The 19,426-nt window shown below is 34.5% G+C and overlaps 1 protein-coding gene across 1 annotated transcript; it reads right to left on the bottom strand.

The window, feature by feature from the left end:
- Nucleotides 1–776: 776 nt before the first annotated feature.
- Nucleotides 777–18,219, bottom strand: LOC132545574 (phospholipid phosphatase 1-like). Its single transcript, XM_060209264.1, has 6 exons — nucleotides 18,034–18,219; nucleotides 7,048–7,199; nucleotides 5,322–5,539; nucleotides 3,750–3,870; nucleotides 3,304–3,480; nucleotides 777–1,842 (listed from the first exon to the last, which is right to left on the bottom strand). Exons 1-6 carry the CDS (start codon nucleotides 18,152–18,154, stop codon nucleotides 1,636–1,638), a joined length of 996 nt encoding a protein of 331 aa, XP_060065247.1. The 5' UTR covers nucleotides 18,155–18,219; the 3' UTR covers nucleotides 777–1,635.
- Between the last annotated feature and the right edge of the window lie 1,207 nt (nucleotides 18,220–19,426).

Below are 19,426 nucleotides of genomic sequence, written 5' to 3'. Positions count from 1 at the left end.
CATGATATACTAAAGTGTGGTTTTAAAACATAACTTTATCTAAGGACATTGCATTTGGTTGATGTATATTTTCAAATACATTCCCTCTTTTTTTTTTAGATAAGCTGTACCACCAAATAACTTTTAATGGGTTCTGTAAAATTAATACATGAATCATTTCAGTTTCAACATTAAGATTGTTTTTCATTGCAGCACCTTTTTTTGTTTTATCATGTTTTGAGATTTTGATATGTTTAAGCTCCAGGCACCTATTAGGTATACATATTATATATACTATCTACGATTACATATGAAAAAAGATAGATATCTACACAGCTGCCATTTTAAAACATGTACTATATAGAAGTTATGAATAAATATGAATATAAATTTTACAACAAAGATAAACATCATATATTACATATGGAGAACTACATTCCTACGATCAAACACAGACGTCAATCAGTGACAGTAACGAAATATATATATGTACGGAAATACATTATTTAACTGATGTATTTAAATAAATTTTGCTTTCTATATGGCCAACAGTACAGACTAACCATACATAAAGAAATAAGGAGTTGGTCTTATCACGAGGGATCTATTTCAAGTACAAAAAAGGCATTTTTTTATATATATTTTGTATAATTTGATACATACAAGTATTATTATGTGTTGATTTAAATGAAGTGCAGACAGAAACATATTATGCTCAATACCGCAATATGATACATAGGTTACCTTCTTAGCTTGATTTTAACAACACACTTGTAACAAGAAGAAAACAAAACGAGCATTTTGTGAAATATTTATTAGCGACTTACTCAAATGGAGTGTATCCATAAGATCGTTTGCTTTACTACAAATTATGACGAATACAAAACGAGTCAAAAACATATATAATTCACCAAGTACATAGTTCATTTTGAGGTAGATATTTCGGTGACGTAAATACAAGTTTTGTAAGATGAATTCCTGTATGAATCAAAATTGGTAAAAAGATGACGTAGCACCGTCGATAGGACGGGATGACAGATGTACAGTCTACGTCTGAGGGAAACCATAAGCTCTCATCTTGTTAATCTTTTTTCATTCAATTCCAGTCTCCGAACTTCTTAAGCAATTATCAGGCTCTCATCAGGATCTTTTCAAGTTCCCACCTGATAATATATAGTTGTCACAACACATTAAGCGCCATGTTATACCAACAAGAGGTAACTGAACGCTTCTATACCTGTGTGGTTTGCGACGCCTCAACTCCCGTCAGTCATAGATGCACCCACATTACTTATGGGAGCTGTATAGGGTATGAAGAACTGTTTCTTCTGCCATTTGTATTCTTATAGAGAGTTTCTACGAAAGGCACCAGCTGTGTGACTATAAATGCCTTTTTTGTGGTAGATTGGACGGATATGTTTTATGCACTATATATAAATGCTGCTGAACACAACATTAAATGTCGTTTGGAACAACAACGGATGTCTCCTGATATCCCCGCAGTATTGGGATATTCAGACAAAACGTCCTTCTCCGTCAAATTCCTAAGCAGTTCACCAAACGAGAACATTTGTCACAACAAAGTGACGTGACTCATTGGCTGTCCTTACTAAACTTAAGGAGAGCATTACCATAAACAAAGCGACATTGATTCTGCTACACAATGTCAGTTCGTCTTATGTGTCCATTATTGCACAAATAGTCCCTCGAGTCCGCGGACGTAAATGATGAATCCTGTCGCAGCAGTAATGGGGTCGGAGTTCGGGCTTCACCGGACATGTTTGGTTTTTCGAATCGAGGGAGATTCAACGTAACTTGTTTACAGTTACTATCCTGTAGAGCTTTTTCACCCAGGGCTTTATACTGCAAAGTGAAAAAAATGAAATAATAACATTGGAGTAAATATCGAGAAAACAATAATAGTATGAGACTGGCAGGATGGGCATGACGCCTGGTGGCTTGTTAAAATGACACAATGGTTTTGTGGGGAGATGAGAGACAGATTGTAGATAAGTGCTCTGAAGCAACTACGTAGATTGTAAAGCTATCATATCTACGCCTCCAACACTCCTGCTCGCTTGTGTTATGCGGTATCTCGCATACTCCTCATAATTTGACATGTCATATATTGGGATTTGAAACTATCATTCTGCTGACAAATTTATTTTTACACAGACATTGTCTTCTATAAGTACATATGGGGAGTGGATATGTGGCGTATAGCTTGTGTATAAACAACACAAGACTAATAAACTTTGGCAAAGGTAATTTAGTTCAGGGTGTTCCCTAGATTGTTGGCACACGATCATTGTCATGATGTTTGTTACGAGAGAAAAAAAACAAGATCCAACACAGTTCTTTAACAATATCTGTGATTCCTGCTTGTGGCACGGTACTCAAATACAAACAAATAAACCCATTTTCTAAACAAAAACATAGCTTGAAAAAGCAATTGCATACCTAATCGTTCTAGAGTGCTTTTATCAATCTAAGGAATCAACGCTCCAAATTTATTTTGGTCACACTTTCCCAGTTAAATCGATATCGGTTCAAACGAACGATGTGTTTCATGTCATACTAAATACCCAATTAACTTCATTATTGTAGTTTTGACTAGTCATACAGCGAACTGCGTCAAAGAATTTCACAATCACGACGATCAAACTTTCATATGGGTTACAGTAAAAAAAAATGATTTTGAAAACGATTGTAGTGTTTATGATGTGCATTTTTTCATTTGATTTTGTTTTTTGTTTTTTTTTGAGGGTTTTTAAACACCAATTTTCTGCGTTTTAAGATGTCCCTAATCAAGGCGTAAGCGATAGAATCCAGCTAATAACTTCTCTCTTCATCAGTAACCTGATACCATGATTGCATCCGTTAGCTGTACGTCTGGTTTTAACACAGGGAGAAATCCTGTTTGTCACTTTTCACAAACGATGAAACAACGTCATGAATCAGATAATGACTTTATGACATGTTCAAATACTTTATCAAAAGAAATTGTAAACGATGCTTATTGATGACATGTGAACATACGTTAATTTTCAAATGCTTTCTCGTTGAATTTTGCATTTTTTCTTTATTAAAGATACTTTTTAAAATCCATTGCCATTTGACTTGAAAAGGTTACACTGCTGACGTAGTATGCTCTATTCAAACGGTCTGTGAATGATCCCTCGTTTTTTTAATCACTCATATTGATATATTTATATATGAGATGTATTAATGTTGATATCCCTGCCTTCAGAGATTGGATTTCAGCTTTCTTTACAGTCTGATATTCATAAAGAGCAGTATTTTCTCACTTTTGTGTATACTTACTATGAAAACAGCAGTACAAACTCCTAGTAAAAGTCCCGCAATGATGTCTGACACGTGATGTTTGTAGTCATAGTAACGTGTTAGGGAGCAAGCCAGGGACAGCACCACCAAAGATAGCTGGAGTACGGGCTTTAAGACCAGGGAATATGTCAACCTCACCCTCTTCTCCAGGTACAACTAAATATAGCAAACAATGACATATTTATCATAAAAACGGAAAGTAAAGAAATAAATTGGTTAACTATAAATAGATACATAATATCAGCATGTAATTGACATAAAAGACGCCATTTTATAGAATCTATAAACAAATGCCAGAGGGACAACTTTCAGAACGCCATGGCGATTATAAGAGAAAGAAGCTTGAAAGAATAGCAATATATACTTATATGTCAGTATCTGATGAAACACTGTTTATTACGTCACAACTTTAAGTTGTTACTTACACTGGTGAATATGGCTCCGTACATTGAGAAGGCAGCATGTCCAGACAGAAAGGAGAATCTGCTCTCTCTCATGATCTTTGCACTATAAACTGTCCCGGTACATTCGTAGTTCGTTATATACCTGCAACATAGTTACCATTAACATTGCCTTAAATTTCTGTTTTCTATGTTTGAAGGCAAGGAACACATGTTTTGATAAAAAGTCGCAGTAAATATTTTCATAACACTGCTATAGATTAAAAAGAATCATTTCGACTGAAAAACACGTTGTCTGAATTTCCCCGTTCAATGATCACCTGCTTACCATCAATTATTTCTTAGGCTTAGGAAAGAAAAGTATGCAAATTTGGAGGATTTTCTTTCCAGTATTTTGTACTCATCGTTTCTTTTTCTTTTCATAAGCTTCGTTATTTCATTTCGTTATCTTTTGAAATAAACCACAATACTATCGTGTTTGCAGATGTACGTATATATGTACGATTTCATGATAAGATACATGTATACATATCGCCTATAAAGTTCACTTCAACGATAAATGTATCCGCATTACTGCTTGTTCTAAACAGGAAGCTGTATCAATTTGATCCTACTGAGTGATTTACAGACTTTTTCGTTAGATAATGTTGTTGATAAGAAGGATAGAGTAAGAAGAATATAAATGGCACATGAAAGTTTAGACATTTACAAAAGACTATCCTTTTGACGAGGTGATGTCACTTCTGTGTGTATCATTATATGTATTGATAGTATCAGGCAAAGATGATACAATAGTAACAATGTTTTATTATTGCCAGTTAAAACATTCAAATATTCTGTAAAGGAGATATGAATGGCTGACGTAATGGTAGTAAAACACCCACCAGGTGTAGTTTACATATAATTCTCAGATTTAACGCAACATGAATTTCTTAAGATCGCATGGAAGATTATATTCATAGCGAAATCAGTATCTTGAGAGTTGTCGGACATATATTTGAAATAAAATCTTCACTGGAAATTTGAGGTAAGTGTTCTGCTTTTAAATTAAACCGTGTCTTCCTTCGTAACACAAACATTTATCGTTAAATGTTGGGACTTTTATGTCAATATTAATTCTCCTTTACACAGCAGTAACATACCATTCGTCAATATATGCAATAAGCTAGATTAGAGAATCCGGATGCTTTGTATGTATTATGTTGTTGAGCAATGTAAGGTTACAGTAAGTATGTCTATTCGCGAGTTTTCTACACCGAGAAAATTATATTATGGTTTTGAACGTGAGCTTATTGGAAAAGGATTCACTGATCAACGTTGATCCCACCTGGAGGTTGAACAGGGAAATTAGAGCCACAAGCGGTGTTGTAATAATGGCGTGTATGTCATTTGATCCGATTTCACATTGGTTTCTTTGGTCATAACTGTAAAAGACTTGTTTTATCATTAGCCCCTCTTTCCTTTTAAGCATATTTTTCTGTCTTTCTCTTTTTTGAAATGCTCAACTTTCCAAAAATTATAATGCGACGCAACGCATCTGCCTATGTAACTCTGTAGAAAAGAGCTTGCTTTCATTTGCATGATAGTATAACTCACCCTTCTGAACAATTTATACTGCTGAAGTTTGGGCGACAAACATCGAAGAAGTGAGGTCGAGGTCTGCCAATTGAAAATTTGAAGCCCTGTATGAAAACCTCCACGACTGTAAATCCAAAAACAAATACACATACTCCTTTGAAGAAGATTAGGAGATCTCTGTTAGCCAAACTCCGTTCCCTGGATGACAAGCACCGTATTACCTCCGTCATTAGCATCTGTATAAAAGAAAGGTATCCGCATAACTTATCATCAATCATTAATCCTCCTTCAGGTCATTTAACCCGTTCCTACAAAATCCGTAAATAAATACATTTTGGTTTGACCAATTTGTGTTAACAAAACTCTCACATTTTATATTATACTGAAGTAGTTCAGTTCATTTTCATACCGTATTTAATGCTGCATTTTTTACTTCTAATCCGCCTGTTATCTAGTCAATTCACTCATGCATTATGTTTTTTCGTATCTGTCACTAGTTTTATGTATCCCGAAGCTGAGCCAGACAAAATTCTGATGTCATATTATGGATAACCACGTAACGTTATGAATTGAAATGGCGTTTTATTTTTTCCACCACATTTTTTTACAAATTCAAACCTGTGACTCAAAACATTTCATAGATTTTTGATAAAAAGAATGGTATTTTTTCATTTCAAATGTGATTTTATAAAACTCGTATCGCCAAACCATGAATCTCATTCATGCGTCCGTATGTATTAAGGAATTGCAAAACTTGCATAATTCTGAGAGGAAGACGTTTGGTGACTCAGCAATATCTCAATGTATAGCAATATAGATACCAGAAATTAAGCAAGTCTATGAGTTAGCAACTCTATCAAAAATCACATACACTGAAAAGCAAATTACACCAGAGTGTCGCAACAGTAAAACATCAAAGAAAAAAAACAAACAAAAAATAAAAAAAACTGAAGAAACACTTAACCATATGGTAAAATTACAGTAGTCAAAACGATTTTTTATGCTTTGTTCTTTATTACATTAATTTTTTTGTGAATTAGCTTAAATCTAATATATGGTCCTTTGCTAGAAACAAGCAGTATCTGTTTCCTATCTCTGATAGTTTCAGGTTTTAGTTATATACAAATAAGCATGCTTGGTTTAATAGATGTTGGCAGCTGACAGTTTGATAATAAGCATCTGAGTGAACATCAACTTAATACATCCACACCAGACGATTCATTTCACAAAACAAGTGCCCTATATCATGGCAGTTGGTTCATGTCAAAAGTTTCTTTATATTCTAAACTTAATGCGTTCTTCGCATAACTTATCCAATTAAATGTTTAAATCCGGTTTGAATAAGTATGTATCAAAATGACGTTTTAATTGCATTATTCTGGGGTACATGTAACAACCATTCAGAAGAATCAGACATTCTAAGACACTGTTCTGCTTCACTGATCCACTTTCAGAAACTGGTCTTTTTAGATCTGTTAAATATCATTAACCTCTAGTGTCTACATTGAAGGAAATATCCAAACACTTTTACTTAGTCATGTCTTATTTGTTTATTATGAACTTGACACAAGTTGATTAATTGATAAACCGCAAAAAATATCCATCGCACGTAGTCTTTAGATATACTAATGTAGGTAAAGGTACGCAAAAGATGAATCATAATAAGTTTCATTAGATATATGCTGGAACAGACGTCCAAGGCATTTGATTATTTTACCCTTTATGTCTCGATTGTGGTACCTACCATAAAGAAAGGAATGAAGAAACCCAAGCCAAGCAGCAGTGGGTCAGGGATGGTGTCTTTCTTGTAGGGGTAGCGGAGGCTCTGATCATCACAGAAGAATCCTGCATGATATGGCGTTCCCGTCTTGTACAGTAACAGAATAGGCAGGCCAACTGAAAAGAAATAAAATCGTAGAAACGTTTTAATTTTCTTTCGTTTATATATAACTTAACATCTTGATTGACAAACATCTAAAGAGAAAATCATTTTTCTTACTTAATTTTTGACTTTCTAAAATGTTCCTTTATTTTGTGATGTGTATCTGATGCTACTGATATAACAGATAATACAGACTGGTTTTTTCTTTAATCTTTATCCTTCCGGAACATATGGGTCTTATTATTTTTTCTATTTTCGAAATCTCCGTGTAAATCTTTCATTTGTTCATATTTTGCCGTATTTTTATTGAATATAAGTTTGGCTTATGATGATGTTGACATGTTGCTATTTTCTCGTGTTTTTGATTTGCATATGATATATGCTGGTTTGCAATGTGTTTACTAGGCACCTGTAACATTTTAACAAATATAGACGGTACTCGTATAACAATTACCACAGAGCATAACAAACAATTTGGTTAATGAAAGTTGCATCCCATTGTCGACATTGTGCTAACTTAAGTGATGTTTCTACCTTAAGTTCTAAGATGTTACACGTGCATATTCTGGTAATGTTCCATGTGATATGTAGGTTTTTTTGATGTGTTTAAGTCGGTTGGTATGTGTATGTCATCCAAGTATTAGCATACACCAACAAACATTACACGTGACGATTAGTACAGATCTGTGTGGATGTGAAAGATGCCTGATTCTGTGCTAATTCTATGAAAATATATCTTTTATCACGAAGAGAGTTTCTGTAACAAATAAACACTGAACACACCATGAAACAACATTAATGAAGATAAGCTGTCTATGGAGATTTAAAATGCCTCTTTCTATAAAAAAAATAAGTGAATATACATGTTTTAACACTTCAGAGCTTAGTTAACAACAAAAACAGTGAGCTCGTTATCAGTCCAAAGTGTTTGTAACTAAGTGCGTGTAGGTATTATCAGAATTCCGGATAAGCTTCAAGCGGTTATATATTAAACCACTTGATTAGACCATGTGCCAGTCAATTATCTATTGCCCTTTTAGAAGCATTACCGCGATGAATCTTAGACACGTTAAAAAGTGTTAGAAAACTGACAGATAACTGATGACTGCACCTGTATAGCGAAAAAAATGAATTTATTTATTAAATCGCATGGATTTTGTATATTTTAAATGAGAAAAGAAACGACCACCGTCAGTGTATTTATGTTAGTTCCTCATCCATGCCGCGAGATGATGATCGATAAAATTTCATTTTTCTTTGCATGTTTGCCGTCCCATGTGTTGTGATCACATGATAGCATAGTTTCCCCGTCTCGTGATTTAGAGACACTGACCCTATCAAGTCCATCTCAACAGAAGTCATGTCTAATGCTGTAAACATTTCCGTATATCATTACATGGCTTGTGCTCTTGTTAACGTAAGGTTACTCTGGAACTATCCTGATAATTTGGTCAACAAATAGAAGAAACGCCAAATTGTACGGTACATGTATTTCTAGCAGAACGATGACGCCAGATTATCTGGTTAAGTGATGTCAATCCAAGCTGATAATTGTGATTAAATTTACTATTTTTTTTCATTAATACAACATCGTAAATATAAATAATGATTTCAGTAAAAATGAGACAATTTTGATATGGACATCTAAGTTATGTAAAATCCTGACTTCGTTGGTAGCCTGTAATATAATCGTATTGTGCGTATTTATTCTTTCAATGTAAAGTCGATGACCGTTACACATAAAATAAGGAATTACACTTCATGTAGCTAGTGAGGGCGTTTTATACTGAAGGTTCCTTGATTAAACATGATTTTGGATTACATATTTGATCAATAAAGACACACAAATGTGGTTGGAAACTTAATTTTTTGCACTATTTGGCTTTTATTCCATCACTTTTATTGAATTCAATCTTGAGAAAACCACCATAACTTAATTAGATATATTTAATTTTGTATAAATGTGATTTCATATCAAAACTATTCCATTTCAGTAAAGGGTCACAGTTGGAATGCATTCAGGAGAACCATTTCAATCAACTGCATTGTGATCCCATTAAGGGAATCGCTAAAACGCCCTTTCTGGGAAAAATGGGTCTTGGTTAATTTGTTTCGGTAAAAAGGATATTCGTTAAATTTGAAAACACACAAGGAGATACTTTAATGCCCGAGAACTTAACATCAACTGTACAGCCGCCATTTGGTTACAGCTAATTATTAGACCAGAACGCAATAAAGCCACGCGAAATGGCACAGCTATTATGCCGCTCTCTTGCTGCCATCACAGAGAATTAATGTATCATTGCTGTTCATTGTAAAGTGGATAAAATTTTGTTCGAATACAGTAAAATATAAACACGAATAACTATCCATACTATAGTAGAATGTAATGTTTTCCTTCAGTATTGTACCGCTATCTCATTTTCCACGCAGGAGAGTAAACGAGTGCATCTTACCTAAAAGTACATATGTTTATATATCAGATACTTTGTGAAGACGTTGTAGCGATGCTGTAAGTTAAGAAACGATTTATTAGTCTACAAACATATCACTTAAACTTAAATGTTTCACTGTTATGTTAGAAGCTGAAGCTAATTAATCAGTGTTCCGATCAAGCTAAGTGCTGGGCTCAGAACCATACCTTCTATCTCATTAATATCTCCATGTAATACATTTGGAGGATTAAATGGCAATCAAACACCTGTTACGATAAAACAGTTCTAATTTCAACGAATTCATCTCCTATATTGATGTCTGTCTATCTTAAGTGAGGAGTCAATGTTTTGTTCATTTAGATAAATTGCAGCCAGTAAAAACCAACAGGTGTAGTATTCCTACCTATATCTTTTTCTTACTTTCTGTAACATCCAACCGCTGTAGTTCATTTGCCAGACTAAATGTGTTCACTCGTGGTTAAATGATAAAGCATGAATACCTTTACTAGTGTTTGTTCTTTCTAAAACGAACAAATCATTAACAGTCATGACTTTCGCTTGCCATATTTCTGCAGACATAAAAATAACAACAGATTACATTACCATGGCCCTAATAAATGTTTCTTTATAACTGAAGACATAAAGGAAAGTCATAAAATCTTATCTGCTAATTGATGTGTATCCTGCTTGATTCAGGTTCATTTTCATGCCGATATTCATTAATGTTATCATACTTATCATTACAAAACCTTACATTTCCTTAATCATAGCTATTAATTACCTCAGATAAATTGCTGAATGGAAGCTATAAAATAAAGTATGATTAGAAATAGATTGACAGGTAAAGATGAGAAATACACAATGGTTGCGTATATCTACAAGTCAACTGCGTGCATGTCAGGTATATCAGTATTTTTAGTATCGGTATAAGCGTTAATTGTCAGCCAATGCTTTTCAAAGGATACTACAATGCTTCCAGTTTCTTGTCATTTCTAAAATGTATCCAATATTGAGCTATCAGATAGTGATAGCTTCATTCTCTGAAAATAACAGCAAACCATCAGAAATGACCTTTTCTAGTTCTGATGCAATGAAAACAAAGCAACACTTTGAGAGTATAGAATGAATGTTTTCTTACGTTGTAATTTGTATTGTAGTATAACTAATCTTCAGTATAAAGTTATTAAAAAAAACACAAAAAAATGCATTATACAAAGCTTATAAAGTACCATCAGAATGACAAATCATTTTTCGTGAAGAGGTGATGTCAACATTTAAGCCTTTATTCTAGCAAATGAACGAATCGTGATGTTCAGTATAAATAATGTCTATAAAATCTAGCGCCATACACTTTTACAATCCAATACACACTATTTGTCACGTAGTTACTGCATTCTGACGTTCCTATATTATTAATAAATATGCTTTTTAAGAAGGCGGTAATATTGACATTGTAATGTTTGTTTTAACGCAATACCCATAACTCTCCTTAATTCGACTGTATAATTTAGTATGAACCCCGTACTTGACATATAGTGGAGAGAAACGTAAAAGGACTAACGTTTGTTTTCCGGACAGGAAATTATCCATCCAACGAGAATGTGTGATACAAGTGATACTACGAAGTAGTGCTGGTATGTTTACACAGACGTCATAACTTTTCTCGTGTGTTGGTGAACACTTCCACATACCTACTCTATTAAAAACCATCCGACATTTTAAGTGTCGAATGATTGGAGGATAAGACAGAAGGCGATCAGCAATTTGTGCATCAGTTATGTTGTAGAGAGTGACATGTTTGAGTACAAAATTACACGCGTCACGCATTGTGTTCAATCAAATAACAATATCAGCAAATTAAGTCGAATTTGCAACGCCATTGTGCTGTCGAATGACTACGACTAGAGACTAATAAAACGAAGTTAGGACACTCTGAAATGTCAATTGTGGCACCTCAGAGTCATAAGCTCTGTAACGTTACTCTTCCAACTGATCGCTTTGGGTTTTACATGCTTTTAATGGCGTTTAAAGACACATGTAAAGCATTCTTTAAATGCACTATCGAATACAGACTAATAAATCAGTAACGCATTGCGTGTAACACCATTTTGTATTTACATTTTGACTATAATTTATGTTATGCGAAAAAAAACATGAACCTGTCCAATTATTACATTCCTGGTGTAATAGATAATATTTTGAGAAATAAGTAATCACCAGGTGCCCTTTATAACTATATCATGTTTCCTCCAGTTATATCTGACACGAATCAAACGTGTCCGACTGTTTGATACGAATGTGATGACATACTGTACGGTATTTACTCATTTAACATCCATAACTAATACATTACAGCCCTTCAGTTTGTGATCACGTGTAGTTCATGTGAAATATACTTGAAATATGAAGTATTGTCACGTTGAGAATAGGACTTACTTCTCATCAAGAAGCCATTCATTATTCATTGATGTATATCCCAAAGTGTTTTATCATTAAAGCATACAGCACCATCATTGCGGTATTGACTAATGACCTACAAGCAGAATTACGAATTATGTAATGAAGTATATATTTTAAAAACCTACAGTGAAGGTTTGTAACGTCATATTCACAAAATCGTCTTTTTTCGTGAAAATCCTGATTATCTATCTATAGTATTAAAGATACTAAAGCTTCAGACTTATGATTAATCAAACATATATTCCTTTCTGTTGTACTGTCTATGGATAAATAATCTTATCAGAAAGATTTACCACTTATGTCACGTTAATGTTATCCAACAGGAAATTCCAAGTGTCTTTTTGCCATATTGTATGAATATCTGAGAATGACGACACTGCCATCTTAAGGACTTTTCGACGAAGAAAACATAATAAAATGTTCCGATTGCTACATTAAAAATAGGCCTTTATCGAAAACACTGCAGTGCAAAAATCAAGTACTTACTGCAGTGTTTAAAAGTGGATTACTGAGAATTCCACGAGTACACGTGGTAGATTCGTTCATAAGTAGATAAAAATAGTGTGTGAAGTTAGTGACGAGTTTTTAAGTGACTACATTCTGAGCTCTACACTTTAACAGATTATTTGTAGTGACAATATTAAAGCAGATAAAAAAAAGTTTTGTATTTTAAGTCAATAAGTTTATGTACCCTGGTATCACATAATGACATCAGCATTCCACAGGTTTCTTTAATTGCCGAAGATTGTATCTCGTGACCCAAATTTATTCATAAAGGTAATTAAAATCAATATTCTACATTTCGCTGACTATCCATGAAAAACAGCGTGACAATGCAGTCTTACCGAACTTTAATTATGTTTTATCGTATTCATTGAAAAAATGTATTACAGTCGGATTTCGAATTTCAATACTTAGGTAACATATGCAAAGTAATGCCATACATTTTGTTGAACTAAGAAGAGAGTCTTTCTAATCATGAATTATATGTACACACTAAATCATTTTTCCTTATCAAGTTATCACAACACTGTGAATCATAGAAACCTGTAGGTTTTCGAGTTGTGGTTTCATTGTATCGTCACGTGTCTACAGCACAGATGGTCTATTGTTATCATCATTACTAGGAAAGGCGACATGGATTGTTGGTAAACACGAAACTTACGTGTAAAGTACACGTTCAACTGCAATGCTAACTTTCAGTGGCATGACAAGAGAATAATCGATTTCAATTACGATATCAATCGGCAATCAGCTGGCTTCCGCGTTGTTGCTGATGCTGAAACTGACACAGACGCCTCGAATGCTCTGTATGATAGAATTCTCTAACAATAAGATAAGTCAGCCTAAACGTGAAACGGTTAATGTAAAAAAAAATCGAAAATGTGTTTTCTAAGATCGATTTCTAGATCGGAATATTCTCCTCTTTATTCAAATCTTTTTTTTTTCATTGAGAGTCGGTAGTCATTAAATTGCCATCAGTTTTCAATTTCACATCTTTTAAAAATAAATGCATTTCACCATTCAGAAGCTGAGCTGACGTATTTGCATTTTTCAAGGAAATACACTAACTCATATAAAAATGATCAAATAAAATTATACGATACTAGTGATAATATTGAAAGAGTCTTTCATATACGTTTCCTTGCAGTCACAAAGCATTAACTCTGGGGAATGAGCGAAGACATTTTTTTTTATTATACTCTAATGTAACTTGAGATTTTTATACGATGCCCACCCACATAACATAAAGGAGTTAGTATACATTTTCCTCTCTCCATTTCTGCAGCTATTAACACATAAAGAAACAGTCATGACGTTGAGATATCTCAGGGTTTCTGAAAAGGACTTCATTTTTCACCAAAATAATTTAGTTTTATTTGCATAACATTGTAAATAAATATGAGAGTTCATCTACCATCAATAAAATACAAACTGACACGAGATACAAGGAAAAGTCTGAAAGTAAATAATTAAATTAGCATATTTTCTATATCATTTTATCGCGTGCGTAATGAAGTGTTTCAGTTTTGGTTTTGCTGAACTTGCTAAGGAATAGGTCATGTTTTTCTCCATAAATTAAATATACCCGAACAAAAGAAGTATAACAAGCCACTAGTTAACATTGATCTAATCCGGATGGGTGTTCATTGTAGTATCAAATTCCCATATTCATCATGGTTAGATATCGCTTGTCCTTTCATTAGCCCATGAATGTCCGTAATGATGCTGGTTTTACCTGAAAATGGAGAAGGATGTGCCTTATGCTAGCACGGAATGGAAAAGCTCCAATTTGTCACCACCACGACACCGAAAAAGGAATGGTGTCATTGGACAAAGACGACCATTGGATCAGGTATACAGCTAATACAGACCCTGTGCGTATCATTTGATCTTATCCTCCTTCATAAGAAATTCATATACATACTAATTCTTCTGAATTGCAGAACAGTTTCACTATTGCGTGATCACATCGGGATGTCAATAACTATTCAGCATGGTCGTTTAGTGGCTTTGCAAAGATTTTCTCCCTAAACCATGAAAACCTCCTTTTCTCTCATACTAAACAATGAATGACCAGCAAATGCATATATAATGAGACGAATATTCTTGATTCCCGATTACACGAAGCATGATGTCATCTTTTTCGAACGACGAATGACGTCAAATTACAGATCCTAAACATAAAATATCACGTACAACAGACTGTTCTGACACTCTGGCCAATCTACTTACATTGGATAGTTCTAGCATAAGCACACGTGCTCTGAATATCTTTTTTTTTTTAAATATATAGCTCACTCTCCGTACAGGACCGCACACAGGTTCGATATATTGTTTCCATTCTATATTGTGCAACCACACACGAACCCGACGCATAGCTCTGTTTCCATAACAAGGGGTCGCAAACAGGTTAAAAATATAGCTCTTTTCTATCTTACACAACCGCACGCAAATATGATATATAGTTTTCTTTCGCATGCAGAGTTTTGGCCAGTATTTGTTTTTGTGAGTCATGAAAGTTTTAGTCATACGATGTATATAATGGTATAATTGTAGTTTTGGAGGTTCGTTTCAAATTCGGTCTGTGTCACTTTCAGTCTGAAATGAACACACAGATGCATAGTCTGTAAATTGCCCTCTCATGTTGGATCAATAGAAAACGATTACACAAATACAACCTGCCAGTTCTCCTCTAGCAAACACTATTACGTCTCCCCCAGAGTAATTAAATTCGGATTAACTTATTGCTCGTTTAGTTACAAGATACGGTTTTTGTTCTTTCCCAGAAAACGTAATTGATTCTGGCTACCATAACCCGTTGATTGTTGCTGTTTTTGCGCGTTAAGTTCATGAGTTAATGATGGTGAAGTGTGTGCTATTTCATCTATAATTGAACGCATAGTTTATTTCTTTGTGCACGATTTAGTGGAAGTCTTCAAATATATATAGTTTGACTCTCTCGTTTAATTTACAAACATAGGGGCACAACATTGACATTTTGCGTCACGTTTCCATGAAATTTGGGTTTTGTGGCTAATACATAACCCACTTAAACATAAGGCACGTTTGGTTATAATCTGAAGGGGTCACTACAACTCTGACAGCTTTTGTTGGCATTCAATCCCTGACTTTAAAAGATTACAGTTTAATTATCGTCTTTGCAGCGATATTCAATACTCATCATATCAGGTTTATCAACAGACAACCATATATAACGAAACTACATTTAAAATTAGCAATTTAAGCTTTTCTGTGAACTCCATAAGACACACAACTATGTCGGACTCCGACTCCGGCAGATATATAGGTATTAATGAGGTAATTATAGGAGATTTCTGGGGAGGATTCTCGACTCCTCCCCATACCTCAGATAAAGCTGATAAAATCTTATCTAGCAACAGGGATATCCCACCTGCATTTGTCTCCTAGACACGAATTTCTGCATGTAACACGGATAAGGGGGAGAGAATGACACACGAGATTACAGCCTGAAAGCGTCAGTTCAACATCACAGGGTGTGAAACACTGCATAGTATAATACAACAAATTCAGGCGTTAATCTGGATATCGTTTACTTACAGATATGTGTACGGCAAACTTCATTTTATTTACTTGGTACCTGACAACTCAAGCATACTGCAGATGTATTGCATTTTAATAAACGAGCTTCTACTTTTCCTATTAAGCATATCTTTGAAGTTGTTATCAAGCATACAGGTATAATAGTAATCAATAGGAAGTCTACAGACCGCAGTCTCTAAAAGGTGTGGTAATGATTTTCTGAGCTCTAGTTTCACATAAAAAGACTACCCATTAAGGGACAACATATACAACTTCTACCTATAATTTCGGGATTGATAAACATAGCCATGGGCATTTAACCATGATAATAATTATACAGGTATCACTACATGGAACTAAAATTGGCCATACAAACCACTAAAAAGCTACAGCTTTCCATTCATGAAATAAGAAATACACTGATAACATTTCAATTTGCATTTGATCATAAATGGTTATTTGGAAACATTTTTTTCCGAATGTGAAATGATCAAAAGCGCATGCTTGGACAAAATGTTGAATATCGCAAGCACTATTAACGGAAAATATTACATAGGTAATACCGATGCAAAGTAGATAAAACGTTAAAACTGTGTCTAGCAGAGCCATTGAATTTTATTTCTTTGTGTAGTATTGAGTATCATGTTACGGGTGATATTCATTGACACCAACAATGGTTACGTCTGTCACAGCACTGTTATTTCTACAAATCTGTATTCTCAGGCAGACAAGTACAATGACTTGCTAAACAATGATACAATATGAAATTAGCCTTAACTTTTAAAAAAAAGCAGTTAAATCACGTCATTGTGAACATGGCATAGCGACATCTACACAGGGAGTTATGTTGACATGGCTCGGTTTCGGATCACTGTTAATAGCAGTTTATTATACTCGCACGTGTTCGGCAGTCTTCATACCCTGCACTATATAAACCAATTACCCACTCCAGTATGAGAGAGCACCAAGTGCCGTTAATGTGGGTTACCAATATTACTTAATCCAGATTGTGGTGATTAAGCCGGTAGTCCACTGCCTTTGAAGGTGTGACTCTTTAATATCAATTTCGATAGACTTAACACTTAGTCCGTATGAATATCGATATTAAACAAGTACTTTAGTGTGAAATTATTTAACAATTAATTGCCATGCCCGGAGAGCCTATTATGTAAAGGTAGACCAGGTGGAGGAATAAAGGTAGTGTACTACAACAGGGGGTAAACACCTACTTGTAGGCCTCAATGACACTTTAGCATATCAGGTAAGTGAATGAAAACATAAAGATAGGCCCCGCTGATAATCCTTCTACAGTGAACATTGCAGGAGTGTCTCTCTCCTCTTTATCTCTTGTGAAAGTATGTATGTATACCTACCACAATCACACAAATGTGGTACGGAATGTATCGTAAATGTTTGTTTAAACGATTGTGTATATGAAGGTAGAGATTTGATTTGTGTCCAGCCTGTCCCTTGCCTACGGTGATAAATTTACATTTTTCACATGTCCAATGTGAGGTTGACTATTGAATAATGTGTATACTACTGTAGTTCGCCTGGATTCATCCGAGGGATCATGGCATGTCACAAATTACATCGTTGCAGTTAATGGAAATTCACTAAACACTCAATTGATATGCGGGCTGTTTTTTTGTATCTTTAAAATGCTACCAACGTTCGCTTTGAAATGCTTTGTTGTTTGAATGTGTACGCAGGCTTGTTCATTGTATGCAATATATTACTATGACAATACCACAAAACAAAATATCTTTTAAATATTTTTTACGTAAGCATAAATCTCGTAATGAAATTATAAAATGTAGTACAACATAATTAAATACAGTATGTACGATTGTATATCATTATCGAGTGTATTATGTGCACAACTTACCAATTATCCACAGTATGGTATCCACAATTAATCGTATAATTGCTTTCCTGGTAGATAAAGAACAGGACCTGTGACAGACAGAGTCCCCACGTCTTGGGGAATGCTCCCTTTTACCTCTCATAACTAATAACTAAGGCTGTTGATGAAGATAGTGTATTATTCTCAACGTATCGTACACACTCGCTACAGGCGAGCGCACCGGGCTTATGTGCTGAACAGTGTGACCACCACCCTTCTCGATCGCTTTAAATAGGCTGAGCCACGCCAACCTTCCGGTGTTGCCTGTCAATCTAGAGAAGGATCTCTGTACAAATTAATTGGCTGTAATAAATTAATACGTAAGTATGAGGGTGTTACACTGATTATGTATTTTTTTTATAGTAAGAGTTACACGGTCGCGTAATTGTACTGTAGTAGGCAGTTCGGAGATAAACATCAATTGTGATGGGACACCCCAGTTTTTATGTATACAACATCAACTTCGAGGCTTGTAATTACGTAGCTATTATCTATATAATGATATTCTTGTAATCAAAAATAGAATGACAGACGTCTTTATAATTTTTCACGAACTAACGAACAAAGTGCATTTTAGAAAGGAACTGAGGATCGTTAAAACGTACAAAGAGCCTACAAATATTTTATTTACATTTGTAGATGTAAAACATCCGCGCAAAGCAAACTTAATGACGCAACACGTGTTATCACCACATTTTGCACATACTTAACAGAATTTATAGAAATAAACATCTGAAGAAAGTTTCTCAAAAACTAATCCAATTCATTCTCGTGTTCACAATTTAGTCGTCAATCTCCTTTCAACCTCATTTTCTGCAGACGTTAACATTCAACGTGTATATGTTTATAAAGTAAATAATTGAAAAAAAATTTAGCAGTAGTCAGAGAATAATTTTGATGGATAGATTAAATGTATTCCTTTACAACATAAATATAAAATGATTATTGAACACCTGGTTAACTTAAGTAGAATCATATTGCGCCACTCTTTGAATAACAGAGACCATGTGGACAAGTTTGTGCTTTTTCCACCGCCTATTTCTTAATCTACTGTCTCAGGACCACGCGAATTAAAATCCATGGGCACCTTTAACTTACAACTCGGTGCAATATAGCACATTATTATCATATCTAAAAACCCTTCCCCACTCTCCAGGGAATGTGAGATTGTGTCATATATCAAGCATTACACGCAAAGGTGCTACAAATGAGTTTCCTGTTCATCGCGGTATTGAAATTGGATCAGTTGGTTTTTAATATCAGGTACTCAGCGAATCTTGCCTTAGTTTTCATTCCACTTCATACATTATGTACCAGTTAATTATACGATAGAATTTCCTTACGTGAACTAGTTACGAAATTACTTACCAATGAA

Source organism: Ylistrum balloti, unplaced genomic scaffold, assembly GCF_031769215.1.
Source record: "Ylistrum balloti isolate Yb309-2 unplaced genomic scaffold, AGI_CSIRO_Ybal_v1 Utg369850, whole genome shotgun sequence".
In the NCBI taxonomy this organism is placed as follows: Eukaryota; Metazoa; Mollusca; class Bivalvia; order Pectinida; family Pectinidae; genus Ylistrum; species Ylistrum balloti.
This window is presented reverse-complemented; position numbering and strand designations above follow the sequence as displayed.